The following is a 19262-nucleotide window of genomic DNA, read 5'->3' as shown; positions in this document are numbered from 1 at the left end:
ATCTGAGATCCCCGGCCCCAGGCCCCGCCTCTGTCCATTGTCTTCTCTCCAGGGAAACAGGGTCGTAAACTGGGGCCTCGTCTCCTGCTTCTGTCCTCTGGCTGGAACCGGCTGGTTAGGTCACTGGGTCCTCACTCTGCAGCCCATTGTCCGCCCATTGGCCAGAACCGGCTGTGTCTCCTCAGCTGGGCCTCCGGGTCACCAGGTCGCCAGGTCACTGGGGTATCCATCCTCCCGGCCAGCGGCTGGGTCCCCACGTCTTCCGCATGCAAACCATTGAAACTCCACAGAAAACAAGAAAACCCCCCACTTCGTCACAGATAGATAGATAGATTGAGGGGGTGGATGGGGATAGATAGATAGATAGATAGATAGATAGATAGATAGATAGATAGATAGCGGGGGTGGATGGGGATAGATAGATAGATAGATAGATAGATAGATAGATAGATAGATAGATAGATAGATAGAAGGGGTGGATGGGGATAGATAGATAGATAGATAGATAGATAGATAGATAGATAGATAGATAGATAGATAGATAAAGGGGGTGTATGGGGATGGCTGGTAGATAATGTGTGAGATGAATGGATAGATATGGAGATGGAGAGAGAGAGAAATGTATGGAGAGAAGGAATGGATAGATGGATCAATCAGTAGATGTATTTGGGGATAGGAGGATAGATAGGTAGCTGTGTATGGGGATTGATGGATCCATCTGTCTGTCTGTCTCTAGACACACCCCTCTCTTTCTCTCTGTGTACTGCAGGTCTGACTATCTAGACAAATATGTGTCTGTCTAGTATCTGGGCAGCTGAAGAGGAAGTATTTAAAAAAAAAAAAAAGGTTGTTCTAATTGTCACTGGGAAATATTTCCACCAGGTGGCAGAGATGAGTTGAGTCAGGAAAGTTTTGTTTTTTACTGTACAGTGTACTGAAATACAGTGAAGTCAGCGCTAAGAAATCGCCCCCTTTCAGCATCACGAATTCCCAGGATTTTATCATGAGTCTCACAATAGTTGATATTTCTCTTAAAGCCCCAGTGCCTGGTGTCATGTTATAACATACAACACTCAGCTTTAATTTTTTTTTACAATTTTTAAGAGAGCTCAATTTCTGGTCCTAATGATTGCAGAAAACAGCTGGAAAATGTGAGACCTAAAGGGTAAAAAAAAAAAAAAAACAAAACACACAGATATCAGATAAGTCCTAATGCTTATAAACAGACTTTTAAAATATCATGATTTTTAAGCTAGACACACAACTTTACTAAGCGCCTGGTTTCTGCTGGTCTATAGATTAATTGCTAAAGACAGAGTGTATTGCTGTTTGCTGTGGTAGGTAAGTCTCCGATCAAGCATGGCTTGCTTCTAACTAGATGGGGAAGTGTTAATGCCATGGTACAAGGCGGAAGCAGGCTGAGATGCTGGTGTTATACGCAGAGAGTCACTTCAGACATGGGGGGTTTCAAATCTCATTTTCCCCCCCTGTGTTTAATTAACAAATGAATGAACTAATAGCCAGTGACGGACCTATCCCTCATGAATTTATCTAGTTCTTTTTTGAACCCTGTTATAGTCTTGGCCTTCACAACATCCTGTGGCAAGGAGTTCCACAGGTTGACTGCGTTGTGTGAAAAAATACTTCCTTTTGTTTGTTTTAAACCCGCTGCCTGTTAATTTCATTGAGTATCCCCTAGTTCTTGTGTTATGAGAAGGAGTAAATAACACTTTCGTATTTACCTTCTCCACACCCGTCATGATTGTATAGACCTCTATCCCATCCCCCATTAGTTGTCTCTTTTCCAAGCTGAAAAGTCCCAGTCTGATTAATCTCTCCTCATACGGAAGCTGTTCTATGCCCCTAATAATTTTTGTTGCCCTTTTCTGAACCTTTTCCAATTCCAGTATAAAGTACTGAGCCACCACTTTTAAAGTCTCCAGAGTTTGCATGTTAGGCGCTTAGACCCAGCTTGTCTTATTGAACCCTGGGGGTCACCCCCAAATGGGTCCCCTCTGAAACCTGACCCTCTTTCTCCAGCTCCGTTCCTCATACTACAGCAAGTGGGACCGTCGTCCCCATCCCCCTCCAGCAGTGGAAGAATACTCGCATGTGTAAGCCGTGCTAGAAGACGCTCGTGCAAAGTGCGTGGACTTAATTTGTCAGCTCACGGACTAGCGCGAGCCACCTGCACAGGGCTCGCCGTCGCCACCGTATAAAAGCTCTCTTTGTTTAATGATTTAACATTAGTCAACTTAATGATCCCCTAAATAATACTCCCCTACCGGAAGCAAAGAAATAGCATGACAAGGGTAAATTTTCCAAGTATCGTTATCTTCTCGGCTTCATGCCACTGACGTACCTTTGTACTGAGGGTGATATTGTACCTCTGTTTAGCCACAAGTCGGCATTTTAAATGTCTTCCTCTGCCTGGCTTAATAACCTGCATGTTTGCTTTTATCCAGCCGTAGAAGGTTCGTAGATTCAAAGGCCAGAAGGGAGGGACCATTGGACGCTCTTCTAGTCTGACTCCTGTTTAACACAGTGCGCACAATTCAACCCAGTTCCCTCTGGATTGAGCCCAATAACTAAAGCGTCTCAAGAGACAGAGAATCCACCCCTGCCCTGGGGAGTTTTCTCCAGCGGTTAATCACATTTCTGCCTTGTTTCTAATTTTAATTTGTCTGAATTTAACTCCCAGGCCAGGTCCACTCTAGAAAACTTTTGCTGTCACAGTACAGGAGAAGGTTTTTGCCAGCATAATCTGCATGTACCCTAGGCGAGTTTGCCAGTTTAGCTACATTGGCGAATCTTTTCTAGTGTAGACAAGAAATGGCCCCTAGCCGTTGCTTCTCGGTCTGCCTTTCTCCGCTCGATTAAAGAAGTTGCAACTTCTCCTGGACAAGTTCATCAGCCTTTAAGAATCTCAAAGCATTTTACAAGCATGAGCTAATTAATCCTCTCCACTGCGCTCTGAGGGAGGTATTTTCACCCCCCTGGGGAAACTGAGGCACCAAGGTAGCCTCCAAATTGTCAGACATGGACTTGACACTGCTTGTGTGTTATTCTGTGCCATCTCCTTTCCAGTTGTGTTAATTAGGGGTGCGCGCGTTAGCATTAGCGCTCGGGTGGGAAAGAACCTGGGTCGTTAATCACCATCATTATTAACCGCTCAATTATTTCCCCTCTGCAACAATGCCGTGTTTGGCTGTTGGCACAGACAGACCGATTTCAGGGAATGTCTGGTCTGATTGCCCCCTTTTGAAGTGTCTTCTGTCTGTAAATGGCTTGGCATGGGCGGAGGGGTGGATGTGCGTGTTGTAAACTGATTGAAGAGGAGGAAACAGCATGAGGTTAATTTTCTCACAGCGCAGAAGAGGAAGAAACTCCTGTTGCATTGGCGAGAGAGCTGGAACAAAAGCGATCTGCAATGCACCTCTCCTCTCTGTGCTTTATACCTGACTCTCGAGTGTCTGGAAACTCCGGGTCCCAATTCACCAAGGTCCTTAAGCATGTGCGTTATCCATCTGTCTGTCTGCCTCATCTCCGCAGACGGACAGATAGGTATGAACAGACGCATATGGAGGAGGCTAGTCAGAGGGGTTTGCATGGGGTGGATGGATAGGAATAGATATATCTGGGGGTGGCACAGCAGAGGTGTATGGGGATTGATGGATGGATCTATCTGTCTAATCAGGCCCTTGATGAGTAACACAGGTAAGGAGTTATTTTGGATTTCTAGAAATATATTGAGAGTTTTTCCTTTAAAATATACTCCCCGGCTCTTCTCCTGTTGGCTTCTATTTCACCGGTTCTCAACTGGGCATAGGGGTTTGTGGGGCGGGGGCTAGGTGGGGGGCACTGTGGTTCTCAACCACAGGTAACACTTTGTGGGCCGCATATCCAGCCCACAATGATAAATAGCTTGAGAACCACTGTTCTGTTTATTTCTTCCTGTTTACATGCCTGCTGGCTGGCTGGCTGGCTGGCTTTTAGGCAGTCCAAGATGGTAAGCAGATATAAACCAGAAGCTGACACCATGAAGCTCCCCACCCATCAGCGAGGCCCGTGTTACAACGCTGATGAATTCTGGAGTGATGAATTCTGGAGCGGGCTTAGCCAGCGGCCAAGGTAGGGACCGATGCACTTCCTACGCATCAGACAGCTTTTTCCATCATTCCGCTCAGCCTTATTATATTATGGTGAGAGCTCGAATCCAAGTGTCTTCGACCCCGTTACATAACCCTTTTCATGCCTGTACCTCGCTAGGATACAGCAGCGCCTGGGTGGATTCTAACAATAGCTTCCCTGCTGGGTGGTTTTGAAACGACACAGCTCTCTTCGATTTCAACCTTTGGGGGCTAATTGGCCTTGCTCGTTTTATAAGCACCATCTCCACCCCGGGGAATGGAGATCGTCATTAGGAGAGTGGCTTATGCTCAGGCCTGTAGAGAGAAATTTGAGGCCCCGTCCCGTTTCACTTTGTTTACACAGATGATTTTTTTTGGGGGGGAGGGTTCCCTGAGCTGGGTGCCCCAGTGTAGTTGTCCCCCCTTTCCCCACTCCCATCAGCCCGGCCTGGGTTCTGCTCTACCACTGCAAGTTACTGCTACTCGCTGTGCCTCAGTTTCCCCTCCCTACCCTTCTCTGTTGCCCATATAGACTGTAATCTTCCTAGGGCAGGGACTGCCTCTGGCTATGTGTATGTACAGCACCCAGCTCACTGGGGTGTTTCGTGGTCATTGTATTAGAAACAATGACACCCAGGAAAATGTGTTATTTATTAGGTGTGTTCCAGGAATGCCTGTGAGCCCTAGCCACGGACTGGTGTGCCGGGCGCTGTATGAACACAGGAGAAAAAGACCGTCTCTGCTCCAAAGCTTCCAATCCCTCCATCCCTTGAATATTGTTCCCTATAAGCCATGTATATTCATGCTTCTCCTGTTTGTTCCCAGGTTCGGGGTCATTAGCATAATGGCCTAGAAGTTATGCAAATTCAATGCAAATTAAGCACCGGGTGGCGTGTTGTTGGTTTTGCAACGTTTGGACACCCCTGAGTTACACAGGCGATGGAATTCATCGCAGTGGGTGTTGGAAAAGCGTATGCCAAGATTTGAGTGGCCGCTTTTATCCAAACCCTCCGGTTATGTTTTCCATCGTGTGCTGGCGGCTAATGGATCTATTTTCTCTCCGAGTTGCTAACGAACATCTTTTAGGAGCCATGAAGAAACAGCTAATGCACAGCTTAAACGGCATTTATTTATCTTTCAGCCCGCGCTGGATGGAAGAATACAGGGAAACCTCGCCCCTGCTGGTACGTTACCACATAGGCACGAGGGTGTTTTAATGATTCGCTCAACGCCAGTGGAACTAACAGACCGTGTAAAAATAGGGACATGCAAATAGAATTGATCCTGATTGGTAAAGCTTTTTGCAAATCTAATTTGCTCCCGGCTCCATGAGCTCCAACCCCTTTTGAGTGCAGTAATGGATTACTTACCTGACTGGAGCGCTCCTTATACACCTGCTTCAGTTTATGATTATTTGCATCATGGTAGCGCCTCGAGGCTGCAACTGAAATGAAGGCCCTGTTGTGCCACTCAGACCCCAACTGAGATCCGACCTGGGCCAGCTTCTAATCGCGTTTACATGGGTGTCAATCCAGAGTCACTCCAGATTGACCTCCATGGAACTGAGCTCAGAATCTGGCTCATTTTCTCAAAGCGTTGTGGGAGAACACCCACTGCGGGCATCAGCTCCCTTGATACAAAAGTTTTTACCCCTTCCTGTTTATTGCTACCAGGACGATGAAACATTCACTGCTCAAAATTTTTATGGCTAGCTGAAGAGCTATTCCTCCACCCAGCCCTGCCCCCAGATTCCCTTCTCTTTAAAAATATTACTCATGTTATCTTGCACACCAATTACCGGCCTCCTGCTGCTCCCTGAGCTTGCATAAAATCTATTTCCAGCAGGCACCATTAAAAATAATACCTTATGTACCTGCATAGCTGTCAGTCCCCTGAGAAGTGATGCAGATGCTAACGCGGATCTGTCCAATGGACCTTCACTCAAGCCCCCAACTCTTCTCCACTCTTTGCTGCTTTCTCTCTCCAGCCTCCCCCCGCCCCCCCAAAAGACATCCATCTCCCCCACAGTCCCACTCATCAGTCGGTGCGGTAACTGCGTTCGCGTAAGGCCTGCCCCCGCGATGAACGATGCAAAGTTATACATATGGTAATCGCTTTCCATCATTTGCGTGGGCAAAGATTCCACCCCCCCCCGCCCTGTTCCTTCTGAAGAATGTTCGCTTGGTGATACCGAGCACCTTAAGTGATGGCTTTTTGGAGCTCTGGATTTGTGTGTGGCGGAGGGGGGAGGAAAGATTGGCAAAAAAGGTGCAATTTGAAAGCGTTTGCTGGAGTTTTTGGGGGTGCGTGTGTGTATGCTCCAGCCCAGAAGATCATTTTTATTGGTAACACTGTACCAACTATGGACCCCTCAACTGAGATCGGGTTCCCCCATTGTGCACAGCCCTGTACAGACCCGACTGAGATCCCGGTCCCATTGTGTTGGGCAGTATACAAACACCAGGCCTCAAAAAGTTGACAGTCTAAATGACGGTCAAAGTGACCGATAATCCGTCAACAATGTCTTCAAAGATTTTGCATATGATTTCCCCCCGGTTTAACGCTATGGGAAGAGTCAGCGTTATTCTGTTGCTAAGGCCTTGTCTACAGCGGCACATTTCTGCTTGCTCGGTGACGCGTGCAGTGGTCTCAGCGCATCTTTCCAGGTGGCCACGCCTGCTCCACGCACCAGGCGATCCCCCACTTGGAGCAATGCCGAGCGGCTGGACCTCATCGGCATTTGGGGAGAGGAAGCCGTCCAGTCCCAGCTGCGCTCCCGCCGTAGGAATTAGAACAACTACGGACAGATTTCACGATGCATGACAGAGAGAGGCCATGACCAGGACACACAGCAGTGCAGGGTCAAAGTGAAGGCACCGCGGAACGCCGACCACAAGGTGCGGGAGGCAAACTGCTGCTCCGGTGCTGTGCCCACGAGCTGCCGGTCCTACAAAGAGCTGGACGCAATACTCGGTGGCGACCCCACCTCCACTGCAAAGGCCATTGTGGAGACTTCGGTGGCTCACGTGCCAGTCGAGAGTGGACCAAGCCAGGAGGAGGAAATTTTGGACGAGGATACGGAGGGGGACCCAGAAGCAGAGGATGACTCAGAGGTTAGAGATGCATATAACCAGGAGCTCTTCTCTACCCCGGAGGAGCCTAGCCAGTCACAGCTGTTGGAGCTTGGCAAAGCGCAAACAGGAGAGGAGGCCCCTGGTAAGTGGCTTTGATTTGGGGAATCGCTGAAGCGAGTTGCTGGGGGCAAGAAGGTTGCAGAAAGCAGGCTTGTATCTGTATGACACGTGTACCACCATATGCCTAGTCTGGGCGGTGGAACAGGGTGTTGATTGACTCCCTCACTTCACGGGAATCTGCCCCAGAGATCTCTCGTGGAGATACTGGGCAATCCGCTGCCACAGGTTTTTTAGCAGAGATGCTTTGTTTCTTGCCCCATTAAGGGTAACTTTTCCACGCCATTCTGCCGTCACTGAGTTGGGGGGACACAGGCGAGCCGCATAAGGGCAGGGCAGACACCGCCGTCTTGGAAAAAAAACTCTCTTGAGTCCCTGCTCACCCTCAGCAGTGAGATATCTGCTGCCTTAATGAACACAGCCTGTGGAAAATGTGGGGACACACACACACAGAGTGCTGGCTCTCCCCAAGAGCCATGTACCCGGTGTATAGTGCGGTCCTGAAACACTGATTTCCCCTGCCCCCGCGGTTACTCACCATTCTGGGGGTCTTGTGGCTCACGTGTGCTTGCCTGGGGTCAGCCAGTTAGTGACAGGTGTGTGAATACTGCCTGTGTTTTAAATCAGTGGTCTCTGTGTTGCAAACAATACTGCTTCTGTAAAACGTTGCATTTTGTCTTCACAGATCTGACCTTGGGAGCCCAGCCTCCCTCTTTGTTATCGCCAGCTGAGCGGCTGCGCAGAATTAGAAAGCAGCCATGAAGAACTAAGGAGGAATTTCTGCGTGAGGTTACCGTGCACTCCGCCGCCGAAAAACAGGAATTGAAGGAGTGGCGGGACAGTGAGAAGAGGGACCGAAAGGAGAATGCGGCACGCCAGCATGAAGCCACGGAGCGGCTCTTAAACGTTATGGAGCACCAAGCTGACACACTCCAGGCGATACTAGCTCTGCAAACCGAGCAGCTGCGCGCCCGCCCTCCCCTGCAGCCGCTGTCGCAAAACTCTTTCCCGTACACCCCCCAGACACCACCAACACACTCTTGTCAACCTCCTGGCTCCAGTCGGTACCCGCAGCATTCCAGTCCTCCCAACATCGCGGACTCCCAGTACCCACTGCACTCAACACCCGTCCCTCTGCAGTTTAGCCCTGCTGAAGTACAGTTCCCACTGCACGGTACTCTAAAGGAGAAGCTTGCATATGATACCTGGACATACACAAATCTTTAACCACCCCGGGACACCACTTCCTCCTGCGACCCTCCCTTCCCCCATCCCGCTCAGTGCTGATGGGTGTTTTTGTTTGTCTCGCTCTTCCGGTTGTTGTTTTTTAATAAAATAATTGTGTTGGTTTGAAAGCAATCTTTATTCCATTAATTAAAAGCAAACAGAGCCCTGCAAAGCAACAGGCAATTTTCTTAAACCTTCATAGTGCATCGTCTGCACCAATCACAGTCACCTCCTAGCATTACAAGCACTGCACTCCCGAGCACAGCAACAAATATTAGTGGCTTTCAGCTTCAAATTGCTGCCTCTAGGCATCCCTGATCCTTATGGTCCCACGCTTCACCCCTCTAATAGCCCTGGTCTCTGGCAGTTCAAACTCAGCCTCCAGGCGCTGAGCCTCAGTGGTCCAGCCCTGAGTGACGCTTTCACCCTTCCCTTCACAAATATAATACAGCGCACAGCACGCGGCTATAAGCATAGGAATATTGTCATCGGCCAGGTCCAGCCTCCCCTATAGGCAGCGCCAGCGGGCCTTTAAACGGCCAAAAGCACACTCAGTCATTCTGCGCTTGCTCAGCCTGTTGTTGAACCGCTCCTTGCTGCTGCCAAGGTGCCCCGTGTATGGCTTCATAAGCCAAGGCATTAAGGGGTAGGCAGGGTCTCCCAGGATCACAATGGGCATTTCGACTTCCCCCACGGTGATCTTCTTGTCCAGGAAGAAAGTCCCGGCTTGCAGCTTCCTGAACAGGCCAGTGTTCTGAAAGATGCGTGCGTCATGCACCTTTCCGGACCAGCCTGTGTTAATGTCTGTGAAACGCCCACGGTGATCCACAAGCGCCTGGAGAACCACTGAGAAATACCCCTTGAGATTAATGTGGCTAGGTGGGCTGGTGCCAGAATTGGAATATGCGTGCCATCAGTCGCCCCTCCGCAGTTAGGGAAGCCCATTTGTGCAAAGCCAACCACAATGTCATGCACGTTGCCCAGAGTGATGGTCTTTTGGAGCAGGATGCGATTAATGGCCCTGCACACTTCCATCAACACGACTCCAACGGTCGACTCTTCCACTCCGAACTGGTTAGCGACCGATCGGTAGCAGCCTGGAGTAGCAGCAAGCTTCCACAGTGAAATCGCCATGCGCTTCTCTAACAGCAGGGCAGCTCTCATTCTCGTGTCCTTGCACCGCAGGGCTGGGGAGAGCTCATCACGCAGTCCCATAAATGTGGCTTTCCTCATGCGAAAGTTCTGCAGCCACTGCTCATCATCCCAGACGTGCATGGCAATGTGATCCCACCACTCAGTGCTCGTTTCCCGAGCCCAAAAGCAGCGTTCCACTGTGGTCAGCACCTCCGTGAATGCCACAACCAATCTCGTGTCATAGCTACTACGCGTGGCGAGATCAATGTCGCACTCCTCTTGCCTTTGTAGTTTAAGGAATAACTCCAGTGCCACTCGTGATGTGTTGGTCAGAGCGAGCAGCATGTTGGTCAACAGGGTGGGATGCATTCCTGCAGCCCGAAGAGGCAGGACGCGCAGTTCACGAACGGTTGAAAGATGGCGCCAAATGCAGATGGAAGCACAGGGATTGCTGGGATGCGAAGCAATGCATCGTGGGGCATTGGGACAGGACCCAGGATGCTCCGCGACCCCCTCCGCCTTCCCACAACTCTTAGCGGCAGAAGAGGAAGAGATGTTCTGTGGGATGGCTGCCCAGAATGCACCGCTCCGCCGTAAGTGTGAACATGCTATTGCGCAGGCAGATGACAGTGTGAACACACAATAGCGGTTTCCCTGCCGCGCTCTCTGAGCGGCTCCGTAACTCTGCCCACATAGACGTGCCGTAAGAGATCATCAGGGACACACAAAAGGGAGTCTGAGACAAGCTGCTTCTATTTCTGAAAGGACACTGTTTTAATTAATTGTTAACTCCTAAACTAATTAACAGACTTGCCTGAAAATTTTCAACCACTTCACTGCACACTCGAAGAATAAGGGCTGGAATTTTAGGCAGGGCATAGCCATATGTTGCAGATGTAATAAAAAAGGTCGGATCCCATCTTTAAGTGCAAAACTCACCTTCATTTTAGCGATGTGGTGCTTGCATAACAGAGAAGACGAACAAAAGAGGTGGGGGTGGACACAGGCACAAACCGGGGAAGTGACAGAACCCAGGTCGATGGCTGACCTGGGAAACCACAAGGGGCTTCGTAGCTTCACTGCGTTTAAAGCCAGAAGGGATCGATAGATGAACTAGTCTGATCTCCAGGCCAGGAGATTTCAAGCCCCAAAACAATCTGGATGATTACGACTCCTTGAGACATTTCTGATGATGGTTAAATCTACCACCCACCTGCAAAGCGGCGAGGAGGTGTACAAGTAAATCTCCCTTAAAAAAAACATTAAAAATGTCAGCTGTGTTTCTCCCCATCCTGACTAGCTCCTTTGATTAATTATCTTTGTAGGGCACCCAGTGCATCTCCAAGTGTTGTTATAGTTCCCTACTTAGCACTGATGGTTGTTAATTAGCTCATTAGGGGTGAGATTGAGGGTGTAGCTGGTGCTAAGAGCCGATTTGCAACCAGCATGCTTATTAGGAGAGGCCAGAAAAATCTTGGTGGGAGTCAGGGACCAAGGCAAAGGGAGAAGACCACAAGCGGCCTGATTCTTGGGGGCAAGGATGGGGTATATTCCGGTGTACCTACATTCAGGTACCATTTAGGGGCCCCAGCAGTGGGCCCGTACCAGGAAACTCTTGGCCAGCAGCAATCCTTTCTTATGGTGATCTCATCTGCTGATCTCAGCTGGGGCAGGATGATTTCAGGTAACTGTAGTGGATTGAAAACCGTAAAAATGGACACCTAAGGGGTTGCCTGGTCCTGCTTGCAGGCCAGGGGCCTCTGTAGGGCAGCATGCAATCTGTGTCCTGAGTAGTCATCCTGCCAAGGTGGAGTGAGTTGTGCCTCTGACTGAGGGAGCAGCCTGCTTTGTCTCTATCTGGTTTTGGTTCTGGTGTGGATACCCCTGAGCAACAGAGTGATACCGATGTAGGTCTCCAGTGTAGACCAGACCTTACAGCGATTCTGGAAACCCAGCCAGTGCCATTCATGGAGCACTGGTTGAATACCCTGGCAGACAGATCCTCCATGTGCCGCTATGCCCATAAAAGTCCCTCCTCAAAACTCACCTCTTCCATAAGAGAACAATTGCGGCCTGAAAACGCTGCTCCCAATTGGCTAAAAAATGCACGTGTTGTATTATCTGTGTTACACTACACTGCCTCCCACCACGACCTGCTTTTTCATCTCATCCACCTGTGATGTCTTTTAGCTTGGGGTCAGGGACTATATGTCTGTACAGGGCCTAGCACTAGGAGGCTCCCGCCTGCCTGCCTTCTAGGCACTCCCACAACTTAAATGTGTTTCTTAAGAGCTTCAGTTTCTGGGTGGTTCCTGGTTGTAAGGTGTAGGATCCAATGACCAGGGTCTCTCTCTCTCTTTTTTTGTGAAACATTTCAAAAATTCTCAATTTTATCCTGATGCGGAATGGGAGCATTTTTTGGGGGCGGGGGGGGGATCTCAAAAAGTCTCACAAGAGGAGAAAACCATTTCCTGCCCAGCTCTAGGCATGATATTGGTTAAGGCCTGGTAAAACTCTCCTATGGAGAGAGATTGAAAAGATTGGCACTGTTCACCAGAGAAAGGAAGAAATAAGAACAGCCCTATGGGTTAGAGCAAAGGTCCATCTAGCCCAGTGTCCTGTCTTCCGACAGTGGCCAGTGCCAGGCGCCCCAGAGGGAATGAACCGAACAGGGAATCAAGTGATCCTTCCCCTGTTGCTCATTCCCAGCTTCTGGCAAACAGAGCCTAGGGACACCATCCCTGTGGATTCAAAATGGTTCAAAAGAAATAATTTCCCAGACAATGCATTGCTAGCCTGTGGAACACCCCGCCACTTGAAGCTACCGAGGCAGAGAAGGCAGCAAGATTCAAAGAGGGGCTGGCCATTTATATGGGTGAGACTATTCAGAGTTATGATAGGTAATGCTGAGGGATATTAGACCTCGTGTTTCATTGTTCAAGCCAATCTCTGTTAGACCTAATATAGGGGCAAAGTAGCCCACGAGGGATTCTTGTACCTTCCTCTTAAAGAGGATACTGGGGTCTGATCCAATCTGGCAGTTCCTATGTTCTCTTTACCTCGTAGAGGTCTAGCTCTGCTGTCCACCGGCCCGATGCTCAGACAGTCGCAGGCTCCTGGCCAGTGCTGGCCGTCCCGCAGGCGCTCCCCTCTCCTCGGGAGCTGTGTCGGAGGAGAAGTGGCCAGCTGAAACGAAAGCGACTGGAGAACAGTGGCGTGATGTCAGTCTGTTACCACCTGGAGGACCTGAAGAAAAGGCAAAGCAGCATTGATCAGTATGGAGCTGAATTTATTGGGCGGGCGGGCGGGCGTCTGTGGGAAGGGAATGAGTGGGATTTGATGTTGTTTCTCTATTTCTGCATTGCACAGCGTCAGTCAATGCAGCGAAACCCTAATGGCATTAAGACGGAGGGCCGTGTACACAGCCAAGTAAAGTGATCAAAGTCTCACACCTTGTCTGGATCTGTCTAGCTTCACTTTTCAGCATTGAATTTCTGTTCCCCACGATAGACTGTGATCGAGTACCTTCCCTTCTTAAAGTAAATCAGTTGAGCTTCTGGCGTCCCTCACTATACGGTAAACCAATACAACCCCCTGACTAAGTGGCTGTCAGTCTTTCCAGACTAGTGTAGCCCTTGCAGGAGTCTGATCTGTCTTGCTTACCCCCAAGTTACACCTCACTTCAAAACGCCGCACTTACAAAATGAGACCTAAAAATACAAGTGTCCCAGCCACACTGGGACTGAAAAACGGCTGACGTCCTCGTTTGTACCATACAATTATAAAACCAATCCATTGGCATATAACGACTGGATGTACATTTCAGGGTATAGTCTATGGAGCGGTATAAATAAGTCGTTGTCTGCATGAAATTTTAGTTTGTCCTGACTTCGCTAGTGCTTTTTATGTCGCGTACCCCTGGTTGAGAACCACTGATCTAAGAGACCAAAGTGGTGGGGCAGAAAGCTTTGGAGGACTGCAACTCTTTCTGTCAGAAATCCCAAACCCTCCTTCGTGCCGTTGGCAAGGTGCATTTGTTGTTGTTGATTTCGAGGCTGTCATTTAATCTTTTGATTATTATAATTAAATTGATTTGATTAACTATTGATTGCTGTGGGTTTTAAATCTTGCAAGCTAAGCAGGTTTGGCCGGGGTTGGGCTTCAGTTTTCCCTTATAATTCTGGTTGCCAGTTTTGGTTGGAGATTTCATCACATGACATAATCTTTAATTCAAGGTTAATGTTTAATTCCTGGAGACTCTAGGCCAATCCTGGAGGGTTGGCCACCCAACTTATAATGTGTCAGGAGGTAATGTTGGTGCGCTCGCTGCAATATGCTGCTAGGGGGCGCTGTGCTGCAGGGGGCGGGGGCTCAGCAGGGGACGCCCTCCCCCTGGCAGGCCGGGCGGACTATGATCCCCCTGTGTGGTGCTAGGGGGCGCTCTGCTATGGGGAATTGTCTTCCCGGATGTTTGTAATAATTAAATAATAGTAGTTTTTAAGTCAGGTGTTAATCTCGTTGTCCTGGCCAACTTCCAACCTGAGTAATTAAAGTTACGGGGTGAGTTGATTGCAGTCTAGAAGTACCTACAAGGGGGGAACCAATATTTAATAACGAGCTCTTCAATCTAGCAGAGAAAGGTCGAACACGGTCCCATGGCTGGAAGTGGAAGCTAGACAAATTCAGACTGGAAAGAAGGCGTACATTTTTAACAGTGAGTGGAATTACCCGTTGGAACCGTTGACCCAGGGTCATGGTGGATTCTTCATCACTGTCCATTTTTAAATCAAGATTGGATGTTTTCCTAAAAGATCTGCTCTCGGGAATATTTTGGGGCAGGTCTCTGGCCTGGGTTATACAATGATTCCCCCCGGCGTTGGAATCTATGAATCTGTCGTTGGGGTGGTCAGTTCGTCACTCTGAGGTCCTACTGTACAGGGCTCCCAATCTCAGTTCTGGCCTCTAGTTACTCCTGGGGCATATTCAAGTGTTTGCAACCACTGTGCTGTGTGCATGGCCCTGTACAGGCTGAAGCGGCTGAAATGGGGTGGATACGGATCCCCAGCCAACTCTGAAGGGCTGGAAGGCGCCGCTGTCTCGCTAGCAGAAGAATTGCAAAGCGGAAGAGACCTGCTGAGCCGTTTGACCAAGCCAAGACCTTCCTGGCTCTGTGAAGAGGACTCTTTTGTTAGCTGCAGCAGCAGCGGGCAGGTGAGTGGGGTGTGTGGATCACAAAGATGGGTGAATGAATGGGCTTGGTTGTTTTTTTTCCTAAACCTCTCCTGTTCTCTGTGTGAGGTGCACATCTCGGTTTTTGTTCAGAGGGAAAACGGTGGCCCCCCAAAAGTGTCATCATGCTCAGAACATAGGGAAATTCATGGTCCAGCCAGTCCTATATCCTGTTTCCAATGGTGGAACAAGAAATCCTATTACTTGGGGATCAACTCATGCCTTAAAGCAGAAGGAGTCATATCCCTTCCAAACCTCTTGCTTAGTTGGAAATCCTGATTAGTCTCACCCTGGATGTTCTCGTTACTCACCCAAATCCTGCTAACCATAGAAATGTCGGGCTGGAAGGGACCTGCGCTGAGGCAAGAAGTAGTAAACCTGGACCATTTTGCTGACTGGTGTTTGTCTAGCCTGTTCTTAATAACCTCCAGGGATGGGTAATCCACAACCTCCCTAAGTAACCCGTTCCTGTGCTTAACTATCCTTGGAGTCAGAAAGTTCTTCCAAATATCTAACCTAAATCTCCTTTGCCACGTCCTTCTTGTCCTGTTCTCCGTGGACATGGAGAACAATTGAGCACGATCCCTCTTTATAACATATTTGAAGATTGTTATCTGGTCCCCCCTCAGCCTAAAGGTGCCCCGTTCTTTGAACTTTTCCTCGTATGTCAGGCTTTCTAAAACTTGTATCAGTTTTGTGGTTCTCCTCTGGGGTCTCTCCAATTTCGCCACGTTTTTCTTAAAGTGTTATGCTCAAAACTGGACTCGGTATTCCATCTGAGGCCTCGCCAATGCCGAATAAACCAGAACGATTACCTCCGTATCTTGCACACAACCATAAGCCCTTGTCCTCAATGAGATATTGTGGCAGTGAGTTACATAGGCTAATTGTGCCTTGTGTGGAGAAGTTTTTCCTCTGATCGGTTTTTAATTTGCTGCCTTCCAGTTGAATTGAATAGCGCCCTCGTTCTTGTGCTATGGATAAATGAATGGAAGGGTTCGACCCTAATTCCCATTTATCATTTTGTATAACTTTATTACCTCTAGCGCAGGGTGGGAAATGGTTTTCCCGTCCTGTGAGAATCTTTGAGATTTTGTAAATTTTCCCTGTCCCAAATCAGGACGAAAAGTCAAAATGTTTGCGAACGGAACATCTGGGGGGAAAAATCAGTTTGAATCAGTTCAATCGAAATCTGTCCTTTCAATCATTCTGAAATTTTTCATTTTGATTTTCCCTTTTTGTTTTGGTAACATTTTTTAAATGACAGATGTAAATTTCGGAATAAAAAGTCATTTCAAACCTTCCTTTTTAAAAATGTCAAAACAGCAGGTTTTCACAATTTCAAAGCTTTTCCCCCCACCCCAATTTTTTTTTCCAGAACAGGAATATTTGTTGAAACTTTCCTGCAAAAAGTTTCAATTTCAATTAATTGGCATTTTCCACCCCAAAAAAAATTTTTTTTAAATCAACCAGGTGTAATCATGCCTCTCACGATTCCTCTCACGATCTTTTCAAGTAGTTTTGTAAATATAGTCCTCTCTCTCCTCTGTGGATGACTTCACCTGCTCTCAAGCCCTCACACCCCTTAGAACTGCAGGGCCAGCGCAGCTAGAAAAGAGCAAGCCACATCCCTTTCTGCCTCTGACATCAACGACAGAATTGTCCGCTCAGTCCCACTTGGCAAATCTTTACCCTGATGATGTCAGAGGCAGAACAAACCTGGCTTTCACATCCCAGGCAATGGTTGGCGATTAAAGCCGTCGCTAACACCTTGACTCATAGAACGAGCAAAAGTTCTCTGGAAATCGGGTCCTTGTGCAGAAGTAAATGGGAGGGCGGCCTTCATACTGCCTCAGCATGGGGGGGTGGGGGGAGAGGGATGGATTATCTGTTTACCCACGGAGGAGAGTCCGGTGTGATGGATAAGGTACAGGACTCGGGTGTAGGATGTCTGGGCTAAGAACGATTTCGCTGGTAACCTTTTCTATTTTCATTCCTTGGCCCTCAGTGGAGCTGCAGCATGGGAGAGCAGCAAGGGATCGCAGAGGTGGTCTCCTCCCTCGTGGCCACGGCAGACCGACCCCAGCCGCCGGTCAGGTGCCTGCCTCAGGAAACCTTCTGGGGCTTTGGGCGTCAGCCAGAAGAGTGATCTTGAAGTGCTCAGCGTGGGGGATGGAGCGGGCTATCACCCATGCACGCTTGCAGCAGGCCTTATATTGAAAGTGGATTAACTCTCTTCTCCTGACATCGGGCGTTGAGAAAGTGAACTCCCCGAGTGCCTGCTTCGTTCCTGGTTATTGACTGTTTCGTGCCTTGAATTTTGGTTTGGGTTTTGTTGTTTTTTTTGGCAAGGAAAGCAACCGCTTCCTTCTTGATGCTCTCTGTGGGCTTTCGGGACATGGCTCCGTAGCCAGAAAGACACCGGCAGAGACTTCAGGATTGTTTCCATAGCGATTCAGCGTGAGTAGAAAAGAAGAGGAGGCTGCCTGTATTCCCCCGCACTCTGCTCCTACATATCGGAGGGGTGTTTTAGTTAGCAAACGCTTAGAGAGCAAAGCGGCCCAGGCAATGGTCCTAAGGAATCTGCTGCCTTCTGCGCCTGGGAATGATGAGTCGTCCTGACGGGCGATGAAACGGTCTTGAAGCCATGTCCCCTGGCCACTCTCCCCACCAAAAATATTCAGATAAGCCTCCAGCCTGGGACCTTGTCAGAACCTGAGCTGAAGTTTGGATCCATCTCTGCCCCAGGTGGAAGGCTGTGTTGGCTAGTGGGAGCCTCTGATGAGGGCCAGTCTCCTGGGAGACAGTGGGGAAAGGCAAAAGCCATGGGTGGCACGGTCCCGGGACACTCGGACATGCTTCTCTTCTTCCCAGCAAGAGCCGTCCAGGTGAGGTAAGTGTGGAGCGGGGCACCGAGGGGAGAGGCGATACCGCTGGCTTTCCCCAAACCTTCATGTCAGGGAGAGCGGGGTGCGAATCTGGAACCAGTTCTGCTCCGGCCAGTTCCCCGGTGCCTAGTTTCGGGGTAATGAATTATAAATCACCCTTGAGGAAATACCGTGAGCCCACGGGAGCCAAACGCCTGACCCTCCAGTGCTCTTTGGAAAACCCAAGCCCCCCTCCTGGCTCATTTCGGAAGGCCGATGTGAATGAAAACAGCAAGGGTGAAATTCAGTCGGTCCCGGTGAATTTCCCCGCCAGAACAATCAGGGTTCTTACCCGATTGACAGTTCCGATGGCTGGCTCTCTTTTCCAAAGGGACGTCGGTCATTCGGAAAACCCCACGGCAAACTTTTAATCATACCATCTATTTGGAGTTTTTGTTAGGAAAACAAGCTATCTTCTTTTCTAACCTGGGCCCGGGAAAGTACTCCTGCTTTGGGCAAGGACTGTGGCTGGGTGAGGTTCAGCCAATATTGGCACCTGACTCTTCCAGTGCTGCAGGATAAAAGCACAGATTCTCGGCAACGTTCAGACCGTCTGTTGTCACTGCAAAATGAGCATTGGGCTTTTGAAGGCGTTGCATCCTAGCCTGCTGTGGCTAGTATCTCTGGAGGTATCAGATGTTTGGTGAGCGTGTATTCGAGTGAGGAGTTTGCAGTCTGGCCCTATGTCATTCGCTCATGTTGTGCAGTAAAGAACAGAAGCCCATGCTTAATTTGAAGCAGACGCATAAGCCTGTCGATGTCCAGCCATGAGTGTAAATATCTAGATGGATCCACGCCCAAATGATTCATGTTTTTACTGTTCCACAGCATTTAATGTGTATTTTTTGAAGTTAACAAGAGAGATCTGTTGTTCAACTATAGGAGAAGTGACCCTAAAGGTTTACTGGACAAGTCCTTCGTTTATCTCACAGTAGAGTGACCCTAGGCGAAATTTGTGCTAGAATTCTTGTATCGATTTTGCTGCTTTTCGATGTCTCAGGTTCTTCTCTCGAAAGGTTCTTCAGGCAGTGGTTGTCCTCTCCTGTATTCGTTATGGGAAATGCAGCTTATTTATAATCCGCACTATTAAACAAAGTGGAAACACTTGGCCGTGTTTACATTTTTCCCCCCTCAAAAGAGCGTTGTGGAAAGAAGCTGTAATAGGACAGAGCCAAATTTCTGCCACACTGGTAGCACCTCTCGGGGGCCCCGATGTGCCGAGTGCTGCGGAGACACAGAGCGGGAGCTCGGGAGCTGTCGCCATCTAAATAGACAAAAGGTGAGCAGGGAAATAGAGGGGAAGGGACTTGTTCCAGGTCACGCAGCAGTTCAGTGGCAGAAACCCCGCAGCCTGACTACCGAGCCAGTGTCGCTACCCACTGGGCCACACTGCCTCTTCCCCAGCCTGTCTCCCCGCTCTTGCT

The 19262-nt window shown here is 49.0% G+C and overlaps 1 protein-coding gene across 2 annotated transcripts; it reads left to right on the top strand.

The window, feature by feature from the left end:
- The first annotated feature begins 1249 nt into the window (after positions 1-1249).
- Positions 1250-18942, top strand: INCA1 (inhibitor of CDK, cyclin A1 interacting protein 1). 2 transcript variants are annotated; one of them, XM_065569310.1, is made up of 6 exons: positions 1250-3717; positions 3997-4131; positions 5272-5314; positions 12749-12957; positions 14710-14893; positions 16920-18942. In XM_065569310.1, the coding sequence occupies exons 2-6, from the start codon at positions 4007-4009 to the stop codon at positions 17058-17060; spliced, it is 702 nt and encodes a 233-aa protein (XP_065425382.1). In that variant the 5' UTR covers positions 1250-3717; positions 3997-4006; the 3' UTR covers positions 17061-18942. The 2 variants fall into 2 exon arrangements, with proteins under 2 accessions (XP_065425382.1, XP_065425381.1); XM_065569309.1 differs by lacking the exon at positions 1250-3717 and having other exon boundaries at positions 3851-4131.
- The last annotated feature ends 320 nt before the right edge of the window (positions 18943-19262 follow it).

The sequence above is a fragment of the Chrysemys picta genome, chromosome 16 (assembly GCF_011386835.1).
Source record: "Chrysemys picta bellii isolate R12L10 chromosome 16, ASM1138683v2, whole genome shotgun sequence".
NCBI classification, from domain to species: domain Eukaryota; kingdom Metazoa; phylum Chordata; order Testudines; family Emydidae; genus Chrysemys; species Chrysemys picta.
The sequence above is the reverse complement of the archived record's forward strand: the minus strand, read 5'-3'. Positions and strand labels throughout refer to the sequence as shown.

Coding starts and splice junctions, on each gene's coding strand:
- INCA1 (XM_065569309.1), top strand. CDS start 3,914: ATGATAAATAGCTTGAGAACCACTGTTCTGTTTATTTCTTCCTGTTTA. Junction 4,132..5,271: donor GGGCTTAGCCAGCGGCCAAG/GTAGGGACCGAT, acceptor TTTATCTTTCAG/CCCGCGCTGGATGGAAGAAT. Junction 14,894..16,919: donor GCTGCAGCAGCAGCGGGCAG/GTGAGTGGGGTG, acceptor CTTGGCCCTCAG/TGGAGCTGCAGCATGGGAGA.